The 19,679-nt window shown below is 43.2% G+C and overlaps 1 protein-coding gene across 3 annotated transcripts; it reads right to left on the reverse strand.

Moving 5' to 3' along the window:
• Positions 1-454: 454 nt before the first annotated feature.
• On the reverse strand, positions 455-18,647 carry LOC148010411 (ATPase 11, plasma membrane-type-like). 3 transcript variants are annotated; one of them, XM_087672073.1, is made up of 10 exons: positions 16,369-18,616; positions 15,473-15,661; positions 14,899-15,207; positions 4,943-5,131; positions 4,546-4,821; positions 3,978-4,461; positions 3,354-3,559; positions 2,741-3,144; positions 2,301-2,567; positions 455-906 (listed from the first exon to the last, which is right to left on the reverse strand). In XM_087672073.1, the coding sequence occupies exons 1-10, from the start codon at positions 16,828-16,830 to the stop codon at positions 816-818; spliced, it is 2,877 nt and encodes a 958-aa protein (XP_087528199.1). In that variant the 5' UTR covers positions 16,831-18,616; the 3' UTR covers positions 455-815. The 3 variants fall into 3 exon arrangements, 2 of the variants coding, with proteins under 2 accessions (XP_087528199.1, XP_087528200.1); XM_087672074.1 differs by lacking the exon at positions 16,369-18,616 and adding an exon at positions 15,800-16,273 and having other exon boundaries at positions 456-906; XR_015689571.1 differs by lacking the exon at positions 455-906 and having other exon boundaries at positions 2,438-2,567; positions 2,663-3,144; positions 16,369-18,647.
• Positions 18,648-19,679: the final 1,032 nt, after the last annotated feature.

Below are 19,679 nucleotides of genomic sequence, written 5' to 3' on the forward strand. Positions count from 1 at the left end.
TCACATGCGTTCAAGCTTTGAAAGGCTACCATACTTGGGTGACATCATGTGTATGCAAGTTCATGAATCAAAGATGGAATTTTGAACTTCAAATGTGAGTTATATCTAGCAGTGTATGCATGTATGGGTACTCTTCCATCAGTTCTAGACCTCAAATGTATGTGTGTGTGTGTGTGTGTGTGTGTGTGGGCATCAGATCATCTGAAAAGCTATACACATCCAATCCATGTTCCACCATACATGCACATACACACTTTGTACATTTGACATAAAGACGAAAGAAAAACACCATTTTAGAAATGATTTGCAACAGCCATGATTGACAATCGAAGGGTTTCCACATGAAACGCTTGTCGTCTTCCAAAAACTGGCTGCTATGATTTCACGCCTGTCAAGAAATTTGAATAGCCTAGGAATTACTGAAGGAAAGCTCAATCCCATGATGCCAATGAATTTGAACAACAATAGCATGCTTGAAGGAAAGCCCAAACCCTTTCTGATATATGTTGTATTTATATGACTGTTCTGACATTCCTCATACATAATCTTTATAATTTGGTCCCCAAGCAAAACATTGGCAGACTCAAATCCCAATGCCTTTGTTTAGCAACACTGGGGGTTGAGATGGAAATGAGTCATTAATCTGCCTGGATATACAATAGCACTTGATGCATTCCTCAAATAAATGGTCTATATTTGCATAGCCTTGAAGTGAGGTTCAAAGAATAGTGTTGAAATATGTACACAATAAAGCAAATCTACAAGGCCCATATTTAACCGAATACTCAACAAAAGTTATGCACAGATTCACTCTTTTAAACACTGTAAGGGCTTGATTTGCCCTCGAGACCTTTGAACTTGGCCACTGCCTCTGCATGCCCCTTCAGATTGTAAACACCTGCCAGCCTGAAATAAAAGAAGAGGGTTTGAAATTCTCAGTAATACTGCTTAATGAAATTCCATTGACAAGCAGAGCCGGCTCCTTTAGGTAGGGCCATTTGAACCACTAGGCTAAATATTCGAGCTTTTTATTTGATTTTAAGCCTGCCTTAGTTTTCAAGCATTGGATTGTGCGATGCTGCACAGCCCAGCAAGCAATGGCCCTTCAAACTGGCTATGACACACTTGGGTTCTAACAATACCAAATGCCAAAGATGCCACAGAAAAAGGAGGATTTTTCTTCTTTCACTAATGGTCATGTTTGAATCATAACCGACCTTTCCAAAGAAGTGGGAAGTCATGAACATATTCATTCTCTCCCTGTTCAGTACACACTAGGATTGCTCATTTTACTTAAATGAATGTTCTAAAAGGACCTCTGTTTTCAGGTCTCTACTTGGGAGGATGTGAGGAGTCAACTGAGATTGGCAAACAGTAACACGCACTTCACTTGATGCTTGATCATGAATGCATAAATGGCTAAACCAAGTCCAAAAACAGCATCTGATGCAATGTATCATACAACTGAAGCGGATGTATCTAAAGATATACAGTCATCAACCTCTGCTTTGATGTCTTCCCCCTTTGGCTGGTCATCAGAGCTGAGTTGTAAATTGCTCCCACAATGGCTGGTCACTAGAGCTGCATGACACCACCACCTGCTTCCTTCTAACTTAAAACAGACCTCTGCTAGGTAGCAAAAAGTTGCCTGTGTAAAGCATAGCTTCCACTCACAGAATCTATGTGAGTGGAAACCGAATGAGTCTGCTGCAACTGAGGCTTAAACAGGCCTCAGAGGACCACTGCTAGCCATAGAGGTGGACATACAAGTTCCAAGAAACAGTATTAGTGTGCACTGATGTAATGGGGGGTCTACATGGAAAGGGGTTTGTAGAGCTGCAGTGTGAAAGCATGTGCTGCTTTCAGTAGGTTCTCTTTTCGTTGAGCTTAAAAAATTTACTGATTGGAAGCACAATATTGGCACTTTCGACTCCTGCCTCACACATACTGACAAAGTGTACATGCTTTAGGCCCTTCATGCCTGCACATGCTGTTGTCCCTGTTCTGGTTCAGCTATGGGTGAGGGATGCTTGGATGTTTGCCTAATCTATCACTGTGGCCCTGTGACAGACTCTATACATATAAGCATGAGCATGAAGACTAGAATGTGTCTTCCAGCTTCCAGAGCTGTTTTTCTACTGAGGAGACATTTTGTCAACTGTAGCCTTTGGGCGCCAGAGGACAAAGGTGAATCACCAAGACGGGGTAACTAAACTGGTGTCTACAATTTTCAAAAACAGGAATCTTATAAGGTTAAGATCTAGCAGGAAAAACAAGTAATAAGAGGGATGAGATATTACCTGGCTATTTCAGCCCTTCTTTGAGCACCTTTAGCAGCCTCAGGTCTAGGACTCGATGCAAGCTGCGAGCTGGAAGAAAGTGAAGAAGCAGTACCTCCATCATCGGATCTGACTAGATATGCCCATTGTGCTTGCCTTGCCTCCCGGCCATAGTTCTTCTGACGTGTGAATGCAGTCTTCCTCTCCATGAAGAAGTCCCATGGTCTTCCACTTTGCATATGACGTGCAACGATTTTGAGTATGTCTAATGGTGGATATGTGACGACACTACAAGTCGTTGCAAACCCACATGTACAGTTAGTTTCAATCTTTTAAGCAACATCATTACATCTATTAAGTACAGCTTTTTTCTCAACACATACCAGAAACCATGTAAAATGTTGATTAGAAACAGGCAATAATGATTTGGGCGATGTTCTAGTAGACCTGTCATCACTTACTTGAATAACCATGTGACACCAGCCCATCCCCAACCACATCCCTTGATGTTTGCAAATCCCCAATTACCATACACTGCTATGATCGTAGCTGTAAGCTGAGCTATCACAAAAGCAAGCACCAGGAGTGCTCCGGGCCTCTCCATAAAGGAAAAGCTTTGTGATCTAGTGACAAAAATAAGTGCTTGGCTAATTATACTGATTTGAAGATAAACAACGGACGTCTCTCTGGCAGCATCCCCAGCTATTCGCTCCACATGGAAGTAATCCTCAAAAAAGTTGGTTTCATGGACAAGCCAATAAAAGAGAACAGTAGCCACAGCAAGGTAGATTCCAAAGCATATGCCCAAAGCAAAAAGTTCTGGCAACTTCCAGCTATCTGGACTCTCAGACGGCTTAACCATGTCCTGGAGAGAAAAGCATATGGCATATGTCACTTGGAAAGGGACTGCTAAATGAGCTTGTTCAATCAACACAACTGAAGAAAGCCTATAGAAATCTTCTGTATTTGGAATGATAAGATATCTTCTAGCATACACATCTAAGCATTGAACATTGGCAATAACTGAATTAAATGAGTATCGCAACGGCTTCATTCATAATGCTAGCCTCTTACCTTTGAGATGGTCATAATTGTTCCATCATTTAAAATGGCCATCACTAGCACCATGAATGGTGAAAAATTATATTTCCAGATGAAGAGCAGCATGAAAAAGCCTAAGACTATGCGAACTGTTATAGAAAGGGCATATATCGTGTAATTCTTCATACGTTGAAATATCTCCCGGCTTGTAATTATTGCAAGAATTATTACACTCAAGCCTGTCAAAAAAGAAAAATCACAAGGACACATATGCATAGACTTAATTGTTGAAGGAGTCCTTCGCTTTAAAATATTATCTCTGCATGTTTAGTTCCTAGCTTGAGCGCATGAGTGTGTTGGTGTAAAGTTGTATAGAAATTTATCCAGATTTTGGCATGCAACTTCTAAATAACAGCGCTCAACTGGAACACATCTAGGTAGCACTGTAACAATCTTTCAATGTCATGCCTATAAATTTAGTTGCATTCACTAACACACAGGTGCACACCTTACAAATATGAAAACACATTCATATGTACAATAATTTGGAAGCAATGCCTGAGAAGCCAATAAGTGGAAGCTGACATACTGCACAATAGGCCATGTTATTAAAAATATAAAGAGAATAGTGTAAATGCTCATTAAAATTTAATGTACCTGCAGCATTCAGTACAATGTCTGCTGCACTTCGAGCAGCTTCAGTGCTGTTATGAACTGCAATGCCAATGTCTGCTTTTTTCAGAGCAGGTGCATCATTTACACCATCCCCAGTCATGCCACAGATATGCTTTCTCTCTTGAAGTTTACTAACGATTGCATGCTTGTGTTCAGGTAGTACTCCAGCAAAGCCATCTGCTTGTTCAACCAGCTCACCCTCATCTACACCCATTAATTGTTTTGGGTTACCGTGGCTACCAAAGAGCACTGATGCAGGATAAATGTTTGTGCCCATCCCAAGACGACGTGCAGTTTCCTTTGCAATAGCTAACTGGTCACCAGTTATCATTTTCACAGCCACACCCAACTCCAAAGCTCGTTTTACTGTCTCGCCTGTGTCAAGCCGAGGTGGATCGAATAAAGACAGCAAACCGTAGAACTCCCATGGTCCTCCTTCGCTTTCCTTGGTACCCTCAGGAACTTCCTAAAGAAAAGGTTACAATACAGCTTCCCACAAAAGAAGTTCAAGGCAAAGGATGAATCTCAATTACCAAGAAGCATGATTTACCTGATATGCTACTGCCAGGGCACGCAAACCTCTTTCAGCATATTGGTTGATGATTGCGTGCACCTTGTCCTTTATCTCATTTTTGTTATGTGCTAGCGCCAAAATGTGTTCTGGGGCTCCCTTTGAGGCACGGTGCATTTTACCATCAGGAGTTAAATAAGTGATGGCAGTACGCTTGTCTGTGGGATTGAAAGGAAGGAAATGGACTTCTTGTATGCCTTCCCTTGCGTCTTTTGGGTCCGCAAGCATGCTCACAATGGCTTTATCTATAGCATCCTGTAGTTTAGAGCAAAGAATCCAGTTAGTCCCACAGTCTTGTATCAGGGGGCAATGCACGTATATCCTTAACATTTAATGTTGCATTCAGAACGAACTTTGATGTTATGAGCTGAGGTACCTGATTCTCAAGGCGGGAAGCTTGAGCTGCAGTAAGAAGGATAAGATCTTTGTCAGCTTTGGGTGAGACCACTTCAATGAGGGATTTGTCTACTGTCAATTCATTCAAAGTAAGAGTGCCAGTCTTGTCTGAACACAGTATGTCCATGCCAGCAAGCTCCTCTATTGCAGTCATCCGCTTTACAACAGCCTGTTCGTGATAAAGAGAGATTAGTTTGAACCCTGCAAATCTTAGCGTTTCCCAAGCTTTGGGCTCAAAACAGGTAAACACAATATTAGTGAGTTTGGGAATCTCCCAATTCCCATTTTTTGAATACTAAAAAGGTGGCACCCGGATAACATGCCCATAAATTTCTCAAAACCATATGATGTGACCTATCATTGGAAAGAGCTTGAAAAATGAAATCTATTGAGCTATAGAGTGCTAGATTTGAACTTATAGTATTCAAGTTATGACAAATCCAAAGATTTGACCACATGTCCCAAGCTTATGGGAAATTCCCATATTCCCTAATATGGTGTTGGTAGATCAAACTGAATATGGTGTTGGTAGATCAAACTGTAACTTGCGCATCCAAGAATATCAATCAAGGTTGTAGTAGATTTAAGGATCTACACTACAAGCACTTAAGACTTTTTCATTACAAACTCTAGCATCAAGTGAGTGATTTGGGCTGTCTAGAGTAGAATCAAAATAGTTCACCTCATCTGTGATATGGTCATGGGCAGATTGTTAATGCGAAACATGGACTCCAGCGAACAAAAATCAGGTGGCTGACTTAATGGGGCCTATGCAGATGGTGTGTGTATACACCTGCAACATAAACAATGTGCTGCTCTCAATAGGTTTGTTTTTAGCTTAATTGAGTTTACTAGTTGGAAGGACATTATTTGTGCTGGTGTAAATGACTGCTGCACAATCTTCATGCCACAAATTGGCTATAGGACAAATGCCCAAAAATACCTACATAAGGACATGTGATCCATCCTCTCTCTCTCTCTCTCTCTCTCTCTCTCTCATAATATCAATCATTCCACTCCTTTGAATGTTCTCTCCCCTTTCACATTCTCCAGCTCACACACATCCATTCCACAATTCACTACACCAAGGGGTACTTACCCATGATTAGGCATGCATCCCATATGTTTCAATTGTATCCGTCCACCATGTGGTGGACGTGCACCAACCTCATATGGTTCAATTGTATCCTTCCACCATGTGGTGGACGTGCACCTACCTCATATGTATATACGAATACATATGAGGTACACACCTCTCTCTCTCTCTCTCTCTCACACACACACACACACACACACATCCATTCCACAAGGCACGTATCCCATATGTTTCAATTGTATCCGTCCACCATGTGGTGGACGTGCACCTACCTCGTATGGTTCAATTGTATCCTTCCACCATGTGGTGGAGGTGCACCTACCTCATATGTATATACGAATACATATGAGGTACACCTCTCTCTCTCTCTCTCTCTCTCTCTCTGCTCACACACATCCATTCCACAATTCATTACACCGAGGGGTGCTTATCCATTAGGCACGTATCCCATGTGTTTCAATTGTATCCGTCCACCAAGTGGTGGAGGTGCACCTACCTCATGTATATACGAGTACATATGAGGTACACCTCTCTCTCTCTCTCTCTCTCTCTCTCTCTTGCCTACAAATTAGAAGGTTTGACCTTCAATGCATTCAAGTGGCTCGTGATATATGCTCGATTGGCATGCTTCCATTTCACATACTTGCATTTCTAATGTTCCTCATCATGGCTTCCAAAAAGCACTGATGCGGAATAAATGTTTGTACCCATCCCATGACAATAAATGTGTCTTCAAGCCACAAAATATTGGCTTGCCACATAACTGTTTTGTATGGGGGATCCTACTATCTAATTTTTTTCTTGGTGTCTTTGGGATGGGACCTTGTGGGTGAAGGAGGGTGGAGTTAGAATCTCTCCCCCATTGGGATCCATTTTGGGCTTGCGAGAAAATCCCTACATAAGGACATGTGGGCATGCATCCTCTCTCTCTCTCTATGATCGTATCAATTGTTCCACTCCTCTTTCAAGTGTTCTCTCCCCTTTCACATTCTCCAGCTCCCTACACCCCCTGGAGTTGCTGCCGTACTACCTGCTGGTAGCGCCAACCCATTGAGCCACCAAAATTAAGGCATGAGCTGACACAAAATTATCATGCATTCATGTTTAATTTTACTCTCTTAAATGAATCTTTTTGGTCAGTAGCACAAATCCCCAAAAATTCACTACGAAAGGACATGTTGCATGCATCCAAATTCATCCTTCATTCTTGCTTTTCTGCCATCAGCACTCTCCACCCCCCACTCCCCAACCTGCCCATGTTGTGGAGAAACCTGCCACCAGCTTGTGGAGGTGCTGCCCTAATCTTCTGCTGCTGCCATCATGGGTAGAGTGTAGCCCTGTTGGAGTGCCACCAACTGCTGTCGCCATCATTGTCACCTGTGTTCTCACCTGGGAAGCCGGTGTTTTCAACTTCTATAGGACAGTCATCATCATCATCATCACATTTTCCTGCCAATGGAGCTGCCTTTCCAGCAAGCATACCTTGCATTTTGCTATGCAGAGTCATCCCACGACATCCTGCTGACAGAAGGACTGCATTTTGCTCCTTCCTTTGCTGCCCATGTCATCACCAACCCCTGGTATTTATCATGAGTACAACACACTTTTGGAGCTATTCTCAGCTGCCCTGGTCCTTGAGGCATGGAGGTTTGAGGCCCCATCGTATCGCTTACAATTCTCTACACCCTTCCTCATTGAGCATTCATCACATTGTGCTCGAATATGCTGTCATATTTTTTGTGTTTCTCTATGTTTGCCCTAGCATTGCTTTACACAGTATCAAAGCCGGGTGCTCTTGATTGACACTTGAGCCTTGATCAAGAAAGCTTGCATTCTAAAGCATGCAAGAACATCCTCCAAGATCTCTCAGCCATCTTCACCATAGTCGCTCCCCTGAGAGTCTTTCTTCAGTGCCGGTATCCTCCTCGCTGTAGGCTCTAAGAGAGTAGTACCTTGACACCTTCCACAAACACGAGAGAATATCTCGAAGAGAAGGATTATTATTCTATCTCTCAAGAAAAATACCATGAAATCTTGAGATGGAGGAAACAAAGATAGTTGGAAGAAGTGGGACCAACTAATCCTTTGCCTTAAAAACCCTCTTGTATCACTTCTCAGATTCCTATGATAAGTGCACAACCCAAAGGGAGGTGCACAACAATCAGAGTAAGAATCTGACAAGGATCTAAAACTCCCAATCTAAAGGAGACACAATGACTAAGTGCACAATCCAAAAGGAGGTGCACAGCAATCAGAGCAAGACTAAGTGCACAAACCAAAGGGAGGTGCACAACAATCAAAGTAAGAAGCTGACAAGGTTCTAAAACTCCCAACCTAAAGGGGACACACCAACATGGGTACAATGGCATTTGCTTCCATCAGAGTCAATGCAAGGCACATAGGTTATCATTCTACTAGCCCTTGATACTTATGCATTCGGCACATATACAATAGGTTTCAATTGTATCCCTCAGCTAGGTGGTGGAGGTGGAATGATAGTGGAAGTTCCACTCCCAAATCAAGCACTAATGCCTAGTAGGACATCCTTACCCTTTTCAGCAAATGCATTTCAGACTGGCCAAACACCCTTTACAAGTAAACCATCTAGAGCCACTGTTAGATATGCTCAATGCCCCACCCTCATAAGGTGCCACCAATGATCCATGGCGCCTGACGGTAAAGGAAATATTCCCTAGCTGACTAGTGGACACTCATATGGTAAGTTGGTCATGCCGACCTCCGCTTTCACGGGCTATAAAAGCTAAATCCCTTCACAGTCATCGATCATCTATCTTTCACCCAATCAAAGTTGTTCTAGCTAGCCTTAAGCTCTTCGCCTATCTTCTGTCTAGATCGCCATCTAAGCTTCACTGTGGAAGCGCATGGGTGGACAGAGCCATCTCTGTATCAATTATTTGGAGCTAAAGAAATTTTCTAATTCTCCTCTTATCTTTTGTGTACTCTCTATCTCTATCTCTTTCTCAAATTCTGTTCGCTGCACCGTGTAATTTTTACAGCCACCACATCGGGCACTTCAATGTTGCATATAGTATCTAGACAACCACCTGCCAACCCAATGTCACCCATTTATTTGGCACTTCATTCCTTTTTCCACTCTTTTGCTATGGCAAAAAATGCATCCAATGGTAAGACCTATTTTAACTGATCAAACCTCACAAAATGGTCTAATCTAATGCAATATGTACTGGATTCCCACGATTTATGGGACCCTTGTGCAATGGAAGGAACTTCAACCTAATCCATGTCATGTGAAGTTATTTACTCTTAGAAAATCAGAAATTTCCAACTTCAACACTTTGACCTTGCATTTGATTGATGGTCGCATTTGACTAGTCACTATGTGGTTCATAAAAGGACTCATCAAATCAATCTTGACCAGGAGCTCCAAGATTTGAAAATCACTAAAAGGAACAACTCAGTAGTTGAGTTGGCCAAGTGCTGGCAATCATCCACCAAATTTGCTACCATTGGCCCACCAAAGTTTGCCGACATCCAGGTCACTGTTAAGCCACTAACATTAAGGTTTGCACTAATACATGATAAATGTGCATTATCCCTGATTCATTCTCCTTAAGACAGCCCCAAAAAGAAATTAATGCTGAATTACCAAAAATAAATTACTTTTTTTTAGCAGTAGGATAAATGCAGCAAACTCCTCTATCAATAGAGTTTGTACTTGTGCATCCCTTATCCCTCATCGTTAACACTTTCAGCCATCAGCAATCAGGCCTCTCTCCCTAACCACCACTGCCCACACACCATCCAAAGGACATTGCCAATCACACGAGTATCTTCAGGCTGCTGTCCACCTGTCTACAAGCTGTCCAACTGCTGCCATAGAGTCAGACAACCTTTCTATCAGCTGGCAACCTAATTCCAGCTGTTTCTACTGCTGCATTTCAGTAATCGGCAGGCTGCTCTGCAGTCCACAACCTCCAAACACTTGCTGCCATCTGTTTTTGACTTCTATTGAGGTCCCAGCCACCTGCTGCCTTCATCAACATCTATGTTTTCTGCCATAGCAGGTCACTCGGCAGCCGTCCAGCCTTCAGACTCATCTGGACTGCTGATGTCATCATCCCCTGCATCAAACATTGCATTTACTGCTACCAGAACTGCATTTTGCTGCCATCATCAGTCGTCATCATCTTCAAACATTGGTGGACTGTTGCTTCTGCATTTTGGGATCCATCCTGAGTACAATAGACTCTCAGAGCTCATACCGGGGTCTTCAACTCCTCAGGTTTTAGGCCCCTTTGTAGTATATTCATTATACAACATTCATGTCCAGCCTTCAGAATCATCTGGAGTGCTGATGCCATCATCCCCTGCATCAAACATTGCATTTACTGCTACCAGAACTGCATTTTACTGCCATCATCAGTTGTCATCATCTTCAAACATTGGTGGACTGTTGCTGCTGCATTTTGGGATCCATCTTGAGTACAATACACTCTCAGAGCTCATAACGGTGTCTTCAACTCTTCAGGAACACAGAGGTTTTAGGCCCCTTTGTAGCATATTCAATATACAACATTCATTCATTCATTTTTCTTCTCAGTTTGCTCCATCTTGGTTCTACATTACACTGTGTTTGTTGTATGGTTTGCGTTTCTCTATCACTGCTCCAGTATTTCTTCATGGTCATTTTTTCAAAAATTAAGCTTCCATCCAAATGCCATTTTGACAACAAGTGCCATTCAAATGAAAAGGGTAGCCCACCCAAATCTTGGCTCTCTACACCTAGGATCTCAATCCCACTAAGAGAGGGCAATGTTGCATCTCCTTGGTAGCCTAGAGGGAGTCAGCTGCAAGGCCTGTAGCTCACCCTCCATTATCTGCAAGGTGTTCTGAATGATTGGTGGAGATCCATTAGTCACATAGACAACCCCTCAACCATGTGTTAGCAGTCCAGTCAGCTCATGTATGAGTCTAGCTTGTGTTCTAGTGGGGTAGACACTTTAGGGATATTTAGGTTTTTTTTATTGGTCATAGTGATGGTGATTCATGCATTTTTGCAGATCCAATGCATGCCCTATGGATAGAGGGAGCCGGTGCTAGTGCCCAGGCAGCCAGTGACTTGCTGTTGTATGCGACTATCTCGTGTTTGGTATATGGATTCCATTTCCCGAGTGCTTCTCTGAGTTCTCCTTTGCAGTGTTCTTGTGTTTTCTCTTTCCTCTCTCTTTTGTCTTGTGTTCAGCAGTTTATTTCAGCATTATTTCATGCTTCTATTGCTACATCCACTTCTGACATGGTATCAAATTTCAGGATCTATGCTCATGCTGTTGTTTTCTGCTGATTATAGGCCCTCCACTGCTGATTGCTGATCTTCTCTAGCCCTCTGTTGATCAAGCGACCTGTATATGCTAAAAATTGTCTTGTTTTCAACCTCTGCAGTCTACATTCACTATATTATTTGCTCCTACTACTTGTGTTTTGTCTCGACCAGCAGTCTCTATTTTCATTTTCTGCATTATTTTTATTGTGTGCTATGGTATTTAATGCCTTTTTTTTGTGTGTTTTGACTACAGTCTCAGTGAACTCCTATCAGTTTGTGGTGTGCTTTGGTTGTAGTCTCTTTCTCCTCCTTTCCTTTATTTTCTCTTTCTATCCTCTCTAGATGGCTCCTCCTTGCTGTTCTACCAATGACAAATTACATGATCCTCATTACCTAACATGGAGTACTATTATGAAAGCATGCTTTGTGTAGAAGCGGTTATGATACATTGTTTCTAGAACTTTTGAGCATCATAAGCGTCCCATTCCACTTTCAGCTGATTTTGAAAAGGACAACTATGAAGAAGTTGTGCTCACATGGGATAACAATGATGCCCATGTATATTCTACCACTTTTCTTCACTATATCTCTAAAGTTCTACCAATGGTCACCTCCTGTAGAATAGCTTCACTGATATGGGCGAAGCTTCAAATGTTGTACAAGGCTCCCTCCACCATGCGTGCACTTACCCTTTATGGTCAGCTCTAGTAGATGAAGTTTGAGCTGAAGAATGCTATCCAATGATTCTTGCTTCCTGTTACACAGGTACAAGAACATCTTCGACACATGCAGTCCACTCTTCCAAAGGCTCATCTCGTGGGGGTTGCGCTCTACAAGCTCCCACTCCATAGAGTGGCCAATGCTTTGTGGGCCCAAACGTCATCGACGCTGGTGAGGTTTACCCATATGTCCTTGATGCTGCTTGAGCGTGTTGAGAAACCCTTCACCTGTAATTTTGTGTTCTACATTTTGGTGTGTTTTGCATTTAGGGTCTCACAGTGGACAGCCCCAAAAAGGGGCTTTGCGCCCACAGTGGGGCACCACCCTATACAGCCGGCACCCTTCCTCCGGGCGCCACCCTAAACAGTCTCTTGCCTATTTATAGGTTGCCTCTGTCACTCATTCTTTACGGCTGATTCATTCAGCCCATCACCTCTTCTCTCCAGCCTCTCCACTGCCCTCACACCCCTTCAGGAGGACATTGCGGTTCATGGTTCCTAGCTATCTTCATCAACTTCCTTGTGCTACGACATCTTTGTTCCCTTGTATCACATTCACTCCATGATTCGGATCTTCATTGTTCCATTCATCATCAGAGTTTCTTCTCTCTTCTCTTCTCTTCTCAGTGTTTACCGAGTCCACTCTGAGTTCCTCCCCACAAACCCTATCGTCTCATTGGTGCGTTGTCTATTGTCTTTTGACAATGAGATGGAGCAAATGAGCCTCATCTATACAGGTGACCGAAGTCTGGCAAGTTTTGAAAACCTAGCACTGGGATTGACTTCTTGGTTCACGATGGGCTATTACTTCACAAAGACTACGATTGGCTCCTAATCCACATGAGGGGACACTTTGGTGGTCTTGGCCATGTATGCTACTATGAAGCATTGATGACAAACACAAAGAGGTGCTATGATTCTTCTCTATTTTTAGGAGCTCGTACAATCAGTATCAACATCAGGTTCTCTCCAAGGGACATTGGTAGTGGCTTGATCATCCATTGCTTGGATATCCATGGTCCTATTCTAGTGGTCTTTGTTGTATGGACTATGACGAGTCATTCTCATTGTATCATTGTATTGTATCAAATCACCCATGCTCTAAGAGAGCTGTTGCAGCCTGAAGCCTGTGTTTTGCTGTAGACACAAGCCAATTGCTGACATCACAGCCTCTTCATCATCTGCTCTCTGATTTGTTTGCATTTCAGCCAGCTGACTTGCATTTTGCTCCCCAAAGGTTAAACCAGCATCCTACTGCCTCGGGGACTACGTTTTGCATCCTCCATTGCTGGCCATAGGTTCCTGCCCTTCCTCTAAAGGCTGCCATCTTTGCCCTAGAGGACTCTACAGAGGTGCTGCTGGCCTTTATCAGTCAGGACAGAATAGCCATCTTCTGCTCTCCTCCTTTCACATGTCGCCACCCATCTCCACATCTTGAGCCACTCCAGCATCACCGAATCCTTGCTCTATGAGAGATGGCAGCAGAAGAGAGAGACTCCAGCAAGAAGAAAAGATGAAGGCAATGAAGACAGAATTCAGTTGAATACCAGCTATCGATGTATCTCGCTCATCAGTCCTTTATTCACGCTCTATGTTTCTAAGTTCATTCACCTCTAGTGCTTTTTATAAACATTCTGTTGTCTCCACTCCATACCCTACCATTTCTTTACACAACTGCTAACATAGCCCGCATCCAAGTATTCATTCACCTCGAGTGTTTGTTGTAAACATTCTGTTGTCTCCACTGCATACACCCTACCATTTCATTGCACATGACTGCGAGCATAGCCCACATCCATTTACTCTTGGGAACTCACAAGTTTTGCCTGTTTCATAGCTTTGGGGTTGAACATCAGCCACCATGCCTCCAAGGTTTCGTCAACCCTATACTTTGGCTTCTAATCAGATGGTAGTAATTGGCATGATTGCAGCCCTAATTCCACATGGAAACAAAGACCTTACAATGGCTATTAATGTCATTGAGAGGTACTCATGCTGACTATTTGTCTCTTAAGGTACTTCAACTGGCACGGCCTCTGCTACAGCAGAATACACCCATTGATGAATGCCAACAGACTGCACAAGCATGTGCATCAGGGACTGATCTTTGTGTTTGTGCTACTGGATGCAATCTGTGTTCTAGTAGATTCTACTAGACAATAGCTACCAAGTACCACTATAACCCACTATAGCAAGAGAGCTAAATAGTAGGTAACTTAGCTCAAACCGAGTGCAATGACGAGAAGCTTTGTGTGGTTGGGCTATGCTTGTACAATTCAACTGCTCCAAACAACATCCCTATACATCTCTGGCATAAACTGCTTTTACGTCTACTTAAAATGTACAAATCCTGCTGAAGTCTCCCCCATTCAAACTGCAAAATGCTCGTCGCACCCACCACTCAGAAAATGCTCTGTGCTGACTTCTTAAAACTCACAAAGAGATACTGATGGATTGAAGCATAGAACTCAGGCCTTTAAAGCTCAACCTAAGAGGACAGTAAATTATCCAATAGTAGGCTCTACGAAACCCAAAATGATGGTCACATCCACTACTTACTTAAAGTTGGGATCTAAAACAGCATCCACACCAACTACAAAACTTCAACATTTGAAATCTTGAGAACATTAATCAGAAGTTTCCCAGGAAGGAGCCCAGTGAAAGCTGTTATGATTAAGACCTGTCACTGGCCAACTTTAACAGTCAACATGCCATCTTGTAGAGCAAATATAAAACAATTGTTTTGTGCAACGTCACCTGAGATTGATTCACAATAAGTTCATTAAAATTTTTTAAGAAAAGACAACAAAGATTCTAACCTGTTTGGAGCTAAGCGCATGGGAGCCAATTGCCATGGTTACTGAGAGCACTGTGGGCATGGCGATAGGAATTCCACCAATCAATAAAATGACTAGATTTTCAACACCTGTGCGGTAGGGTGTGCGTTGGGCAAACATGACAATTGACTCAGCCACAATGCCCACCAAGATTATCAAAAAGCAGAAGTTTCCAATCTTCCTGAGAACCTCTTGAAAATGGCCAGGATTTTGTGTGGTGTCTGTGAGGTGAACAGAATGCCCCATCAGAGTGTATTTTCCAGTAGCAATAACAAGCGCCTCTATTTCACCCTGCCTCCAGGATAAGCAAGGACAAAAAATTTAAGTTGGATTTTTCTTCAACTGAGAAGAAATTCTGAGACTGCATGAAAGAAGCAGTCAACCAGTTTCGACAAGAAAGCTCTTTTTGTTCAGCTTGTTCAAAGCATGGTTTACCTTCCTTGAGGGATAGCTTTACTGTAATCAACAATTCCATGAGCATTTTTTGAAGAACTTTGAAATTTCACTATCATTGCCTGAAGGAAACAAAAAAATTATCTTTGTTACTTTGCCATGCCTGTTTCACGGTTGATCCAGAAAAGGCTTCTTGACCGGGATATTTAGTTGCAGGCAAGCTTTCTCCAGTCATGGCTGATTCATCCAGTAACAGTGGATCCCCCTCAAGCAGCCGACAGTCAGCTGGAACAATGTCACCAAGTTTGATGGCAATAACGTCACCAGGAACTACAACAACTGCATCCACCTCCTACAGACATTTTAGAAAAGTCAAATGTGTCAGCTCTGTTGCAAAGCAGATGAGGAGTTTCAAACAAACAGCTGTTTTTCATTTTCTAAAAGACGATGAACATTATTTGGGTAAATCTGTGAACATTGCCTATCATACAGTTCACGAAATGACAATCCCTCAAAGCAGTCGTGCCTGCCTGCAACCCAGTCTGCATTGCGTCCCTCAAAGCAATAGTGCCTGACTACAACCCAGTCTGCAGACACAGTATAGGTTTTATCATAAGCAGGCACAGAGTGCCTTTCAGAGCTATAGCTTAACAATATCGGCACCCCACAAAGTGCAATTATCTTCATTGTCATATGCATATCTCAATCAAAATATGAAATTCAATGTTTCAAGAGAGCTGCCTGTCCATACAACCAACCCAACATGACGCTATAGCTCATCTGAAGATAACCCTGGCACCCTCCATCACATCTCAGGTTCTAGTGTACATCCTGGATATAACATAAAGCTGACTTATTGAAATTAAATGGTACAGAGTTGAACTTGACTGCAGCTGGATATAGCCAACTTGGCATTAAATGGTACGGACTTGAACTTGATTGCAGCTGACTTATATGAGCCTCAATCACTTCTGCAAGCCAGAGATTGGCATAACTGATTCAAGTTAAACGTGTCATGTACACGTCCTCTATCAGAGCTCTTATACTTCAAGAACCCACCTGAAACTGACCATCCCGAAGGACACGTGCACGCGCTGCAAGCTTCTTCATAATTTCATCGGCTGCCTTGCCAGCATGCCGTTCTTCAAGGTATGAGATGGTTGCATTGACGAAAAGAAGGAAGACGATGCCAACAAAGTCCTGCCAGTCAGGTGCCTTGTGGCCACCATTGTCGAGTGCTATCGCAACCACAGCTGCCATCTCCATGACCCAAGACAGTGGATTCCACATAAAGAGGAAGAACTTGCGGATCTCGCTTTCTTTAATCTCCTCCAGTTTATTGGGGCCCATGAGTTGCAGGCGGTGCTCTGCTTCGGCCGATGTGAGGCCAGATTTTGTGCAGTTGAGCACACGGAAGACTTCTTCGATGTCCACGCTTTTGAGGTCAATGTTCGGGTCAACGGTTGCCAGCAGGCTACCTTCTGCCGGGAAGGGCATATCTGTCTTAAGGGGGGGCGGCATTGTGTGGGGGGAAGGGGCTAAGCTAGTAACATGCAGGCCAGATTAACACGTTCGGATGACACCACGCAGATAAGCCATAAGAGCAAGTGTCTGCATTGGGAGGCGACTGGCAGCAGCAAGGTAGCGTGTTACACTTGACGCTAACCACAAGCAGGGTGGCAGAGGAGTTTTTTCTTCTTCTTTTTCATTTTCCGCATGGCAATGAGAGAGAGACGATGGACTTGAAACGTTGTTTACCCGTTCAATCAACCGACACGTTTCAGCTTCTTTTTTTTTCCCTTTGTGATGCGATTGCATTCAATTCCTGGGAGTTTATCATCGGAATCAAGAAAGGACACTACCCTCGGTGATCTGAAGAGGTGTCTCGGCCTTTCCTTGGAGAAGCCCTGCTCGTGAAGCTGAAACGGGTACTGTGACGACAGTATAGAAGGCCCATGTTGGAATGCGAATTTTCTTAACTGTCGCATGAGTGAGCGATGGTGTACGCTGCAATAACCAGGAAGGAAGACGGGGGAACAGGGCGCGATCACACCGGGAGCAGAGCATGATTGATTGGCATCAGAGCGCCATTAACAAGGACAGAGCATGGCTCAAAAGGAACAAAGCCAGTCTAATTGACCGGAAGCAGAGCATGACTGAACAGGCGGTCTGATGGATTAACCGGGAACAGGGCACCATCGACCGGGAACAGGACTTAACTGAAGGGGAACAGAGCATGACTGAAGGGATCTGATTAATTAACCGGAACAAAGAGTGCCATTAACCGAGAATAGGGCTTCACTGAGGGGAACAGAGCCTGTCTAATCAACCGGTAACAGAGAATATGATTGGAAAAGGAACGTGCAACATAAACCTGGTCTGATTAATGGAAGGGGGAAGCAGGGGCCCGATTAACAGCAATGACATGCATCTCCAAAGTGAACGATGAGAGGGGGAAATTTCTGAGTGTGGTTGGGACCTCAGGCACACGCGGGATGATGTTGTGGCTATGGTAGAGCATTTGAGGGACAGCGGGTTCGAGTACGGGCTGCTGGTGGCGGTGGCGGTGCTGATGGCGGTGTTCTTAGTGGTGTGCTGCGGGTACATGTGCTGGTGGTGCGCCGACTTCTGGGTGGACCCCATCTCCTTCTACCAGCGCACCTTCCGCCCCTCCTCACCTTTCCCCTCGGCCCGTCTCACCCCGCCTGCTGCCCTCTCCCGCTCCTCCTCCACCTCTTCCCGCTCCTCTCGCCGCGGCAGCAGTAGCAGCGAGCCCCCTCCTGCCCCCGTGCTCGTGGCCTGATCTCATTGGCTGCACCTTCGTGCCCTCAGCCTCATTACTTCCCAAGCTTGCACGTGTTTGTTTCTCATTGGTCCCAACTATTAGGATTCAGGGTTTTTCTCCGACCACAAAACCTCTCCCTCTCATTGGCCCGAGCTACAAGGCTTTTTCTCCTAGCACAAACCTCTCATTGGTCCCGACTCCCAACTACAAGGGTTTTTGTCCTACCAGAAAACCTCTTCCTCGCCTCTCCCTCTCATTGGCCCGAGCAACAAGGCTTTTTCTCCTAGCACAAACCTCTCCCTCTCTCATTCTCGCTGTTTATGATCGGTGATGAAGAAGGCCCCCACAACAAGGCTTTTTCTCCTAGCACAAACCTCTCCCTCTCTCATTCTCGCTGTTTATGATCGGTGATGAAGAAGGCACCCAGGTGACCTACCTACACCCCTCGAAAGTCCCACACAACAAGATCCCTTGTCAAGCATCTAGGATCACCTGACAACTCGCAACCTAATGAGGGATTTGCTAACTAAATTGATATCAGGCAAAGACGAATAGTTGCTTCATCAAATCCACCTCGAAATAGTTTCATAGTCACAAATTGAGAGAATGAGAGTTGCTTCTTCTAAGCATGTAATCCCTCTTTCAAACTACTCAAGTAATGCTTTTAAGCTTGAGCTCCAAACTTCTTTTCAAATTTTCTTCAAACTTTTTATCTTCTAATGTACTTGAATATTTCTTCTTTGTTTGAGAAATATCAACTATACACACACCCCAACAACCACATAAAATCAAAGTTACATCTATAAGAGCTCACAATGATGTGGCAATCATTAAGATGGAAGGTCATTATAAAGGGCTAGACCTTGTACAACATTTTAGCCTTGGCTTCTAAGTACTCTCTCTCTCTCTCTCTCTCTCTCTCTCTCTCTCTCTCAACAACAACACTTGTAGACTTGGCAACATGTTTAAATCTTGAAGCTTTATCATTTATGAACTAGTTGATGTTGGTTAAAGTTTTGTTATGAGATTATTTTTGTTTGCCTTACAAATGCAATGGACTCAACAAGTTATATAGGATTGCTTGGTACACAATGAGACTCTATGAATGCTATTGGTTTGTCATCCTTGCATGTAGGTTGTAAACTCATCCAGCAATGATCTAATATGAGCTTCTCCTAATAGGATAAGGCTTTACTTATTGAAGCCAAATATGTTTATATTTGCAAAATATTAGCATGTTTATGCGTTTGTTTTTATAGTGTTCTTCGAGGTTCACAATTTAGTCTTTTACCATGAATTAACATCTAATCTGCAAAATGTATGAGTATTGATTATGATAAACTAGTGACGGTATTGACAAATGCAAAGTCCAAAAGATGCAAGTGTTGATCCCAATTGAAGTGTAAGACATAATGAGAATTGGCAAAATGCAAAATGCAAAAGATGTTAACATGATCAAATTTAGTTGGGTTGGAAATAGTGTAAGGATTAATGAGCATCAACATCTATAATTTCTAGTGTGTAAATGTTAGTCTCAATTGATTGCTTGGACATAATGGAAGACTTAATGAGTGTTAGCATATGG

The sequence above is a fragment of the Lygodium microphyllum genome, chromosome 29 (genome assembly GCF_053477565.2).
Source record: "Lygodium microphyllum isolate KBCC chromosome 29, Lygodium_microphyllum_v1.1.10, whole genome shotgun sequence".
Taxonomy (NCBI): domain Eukaryota; kingdom Viridiplantae; phylum Streptophyta; class Polypodiopsida; order Schizaeales; family Lygodiaceae; genus Lygodium; species Lygodium microphyllum.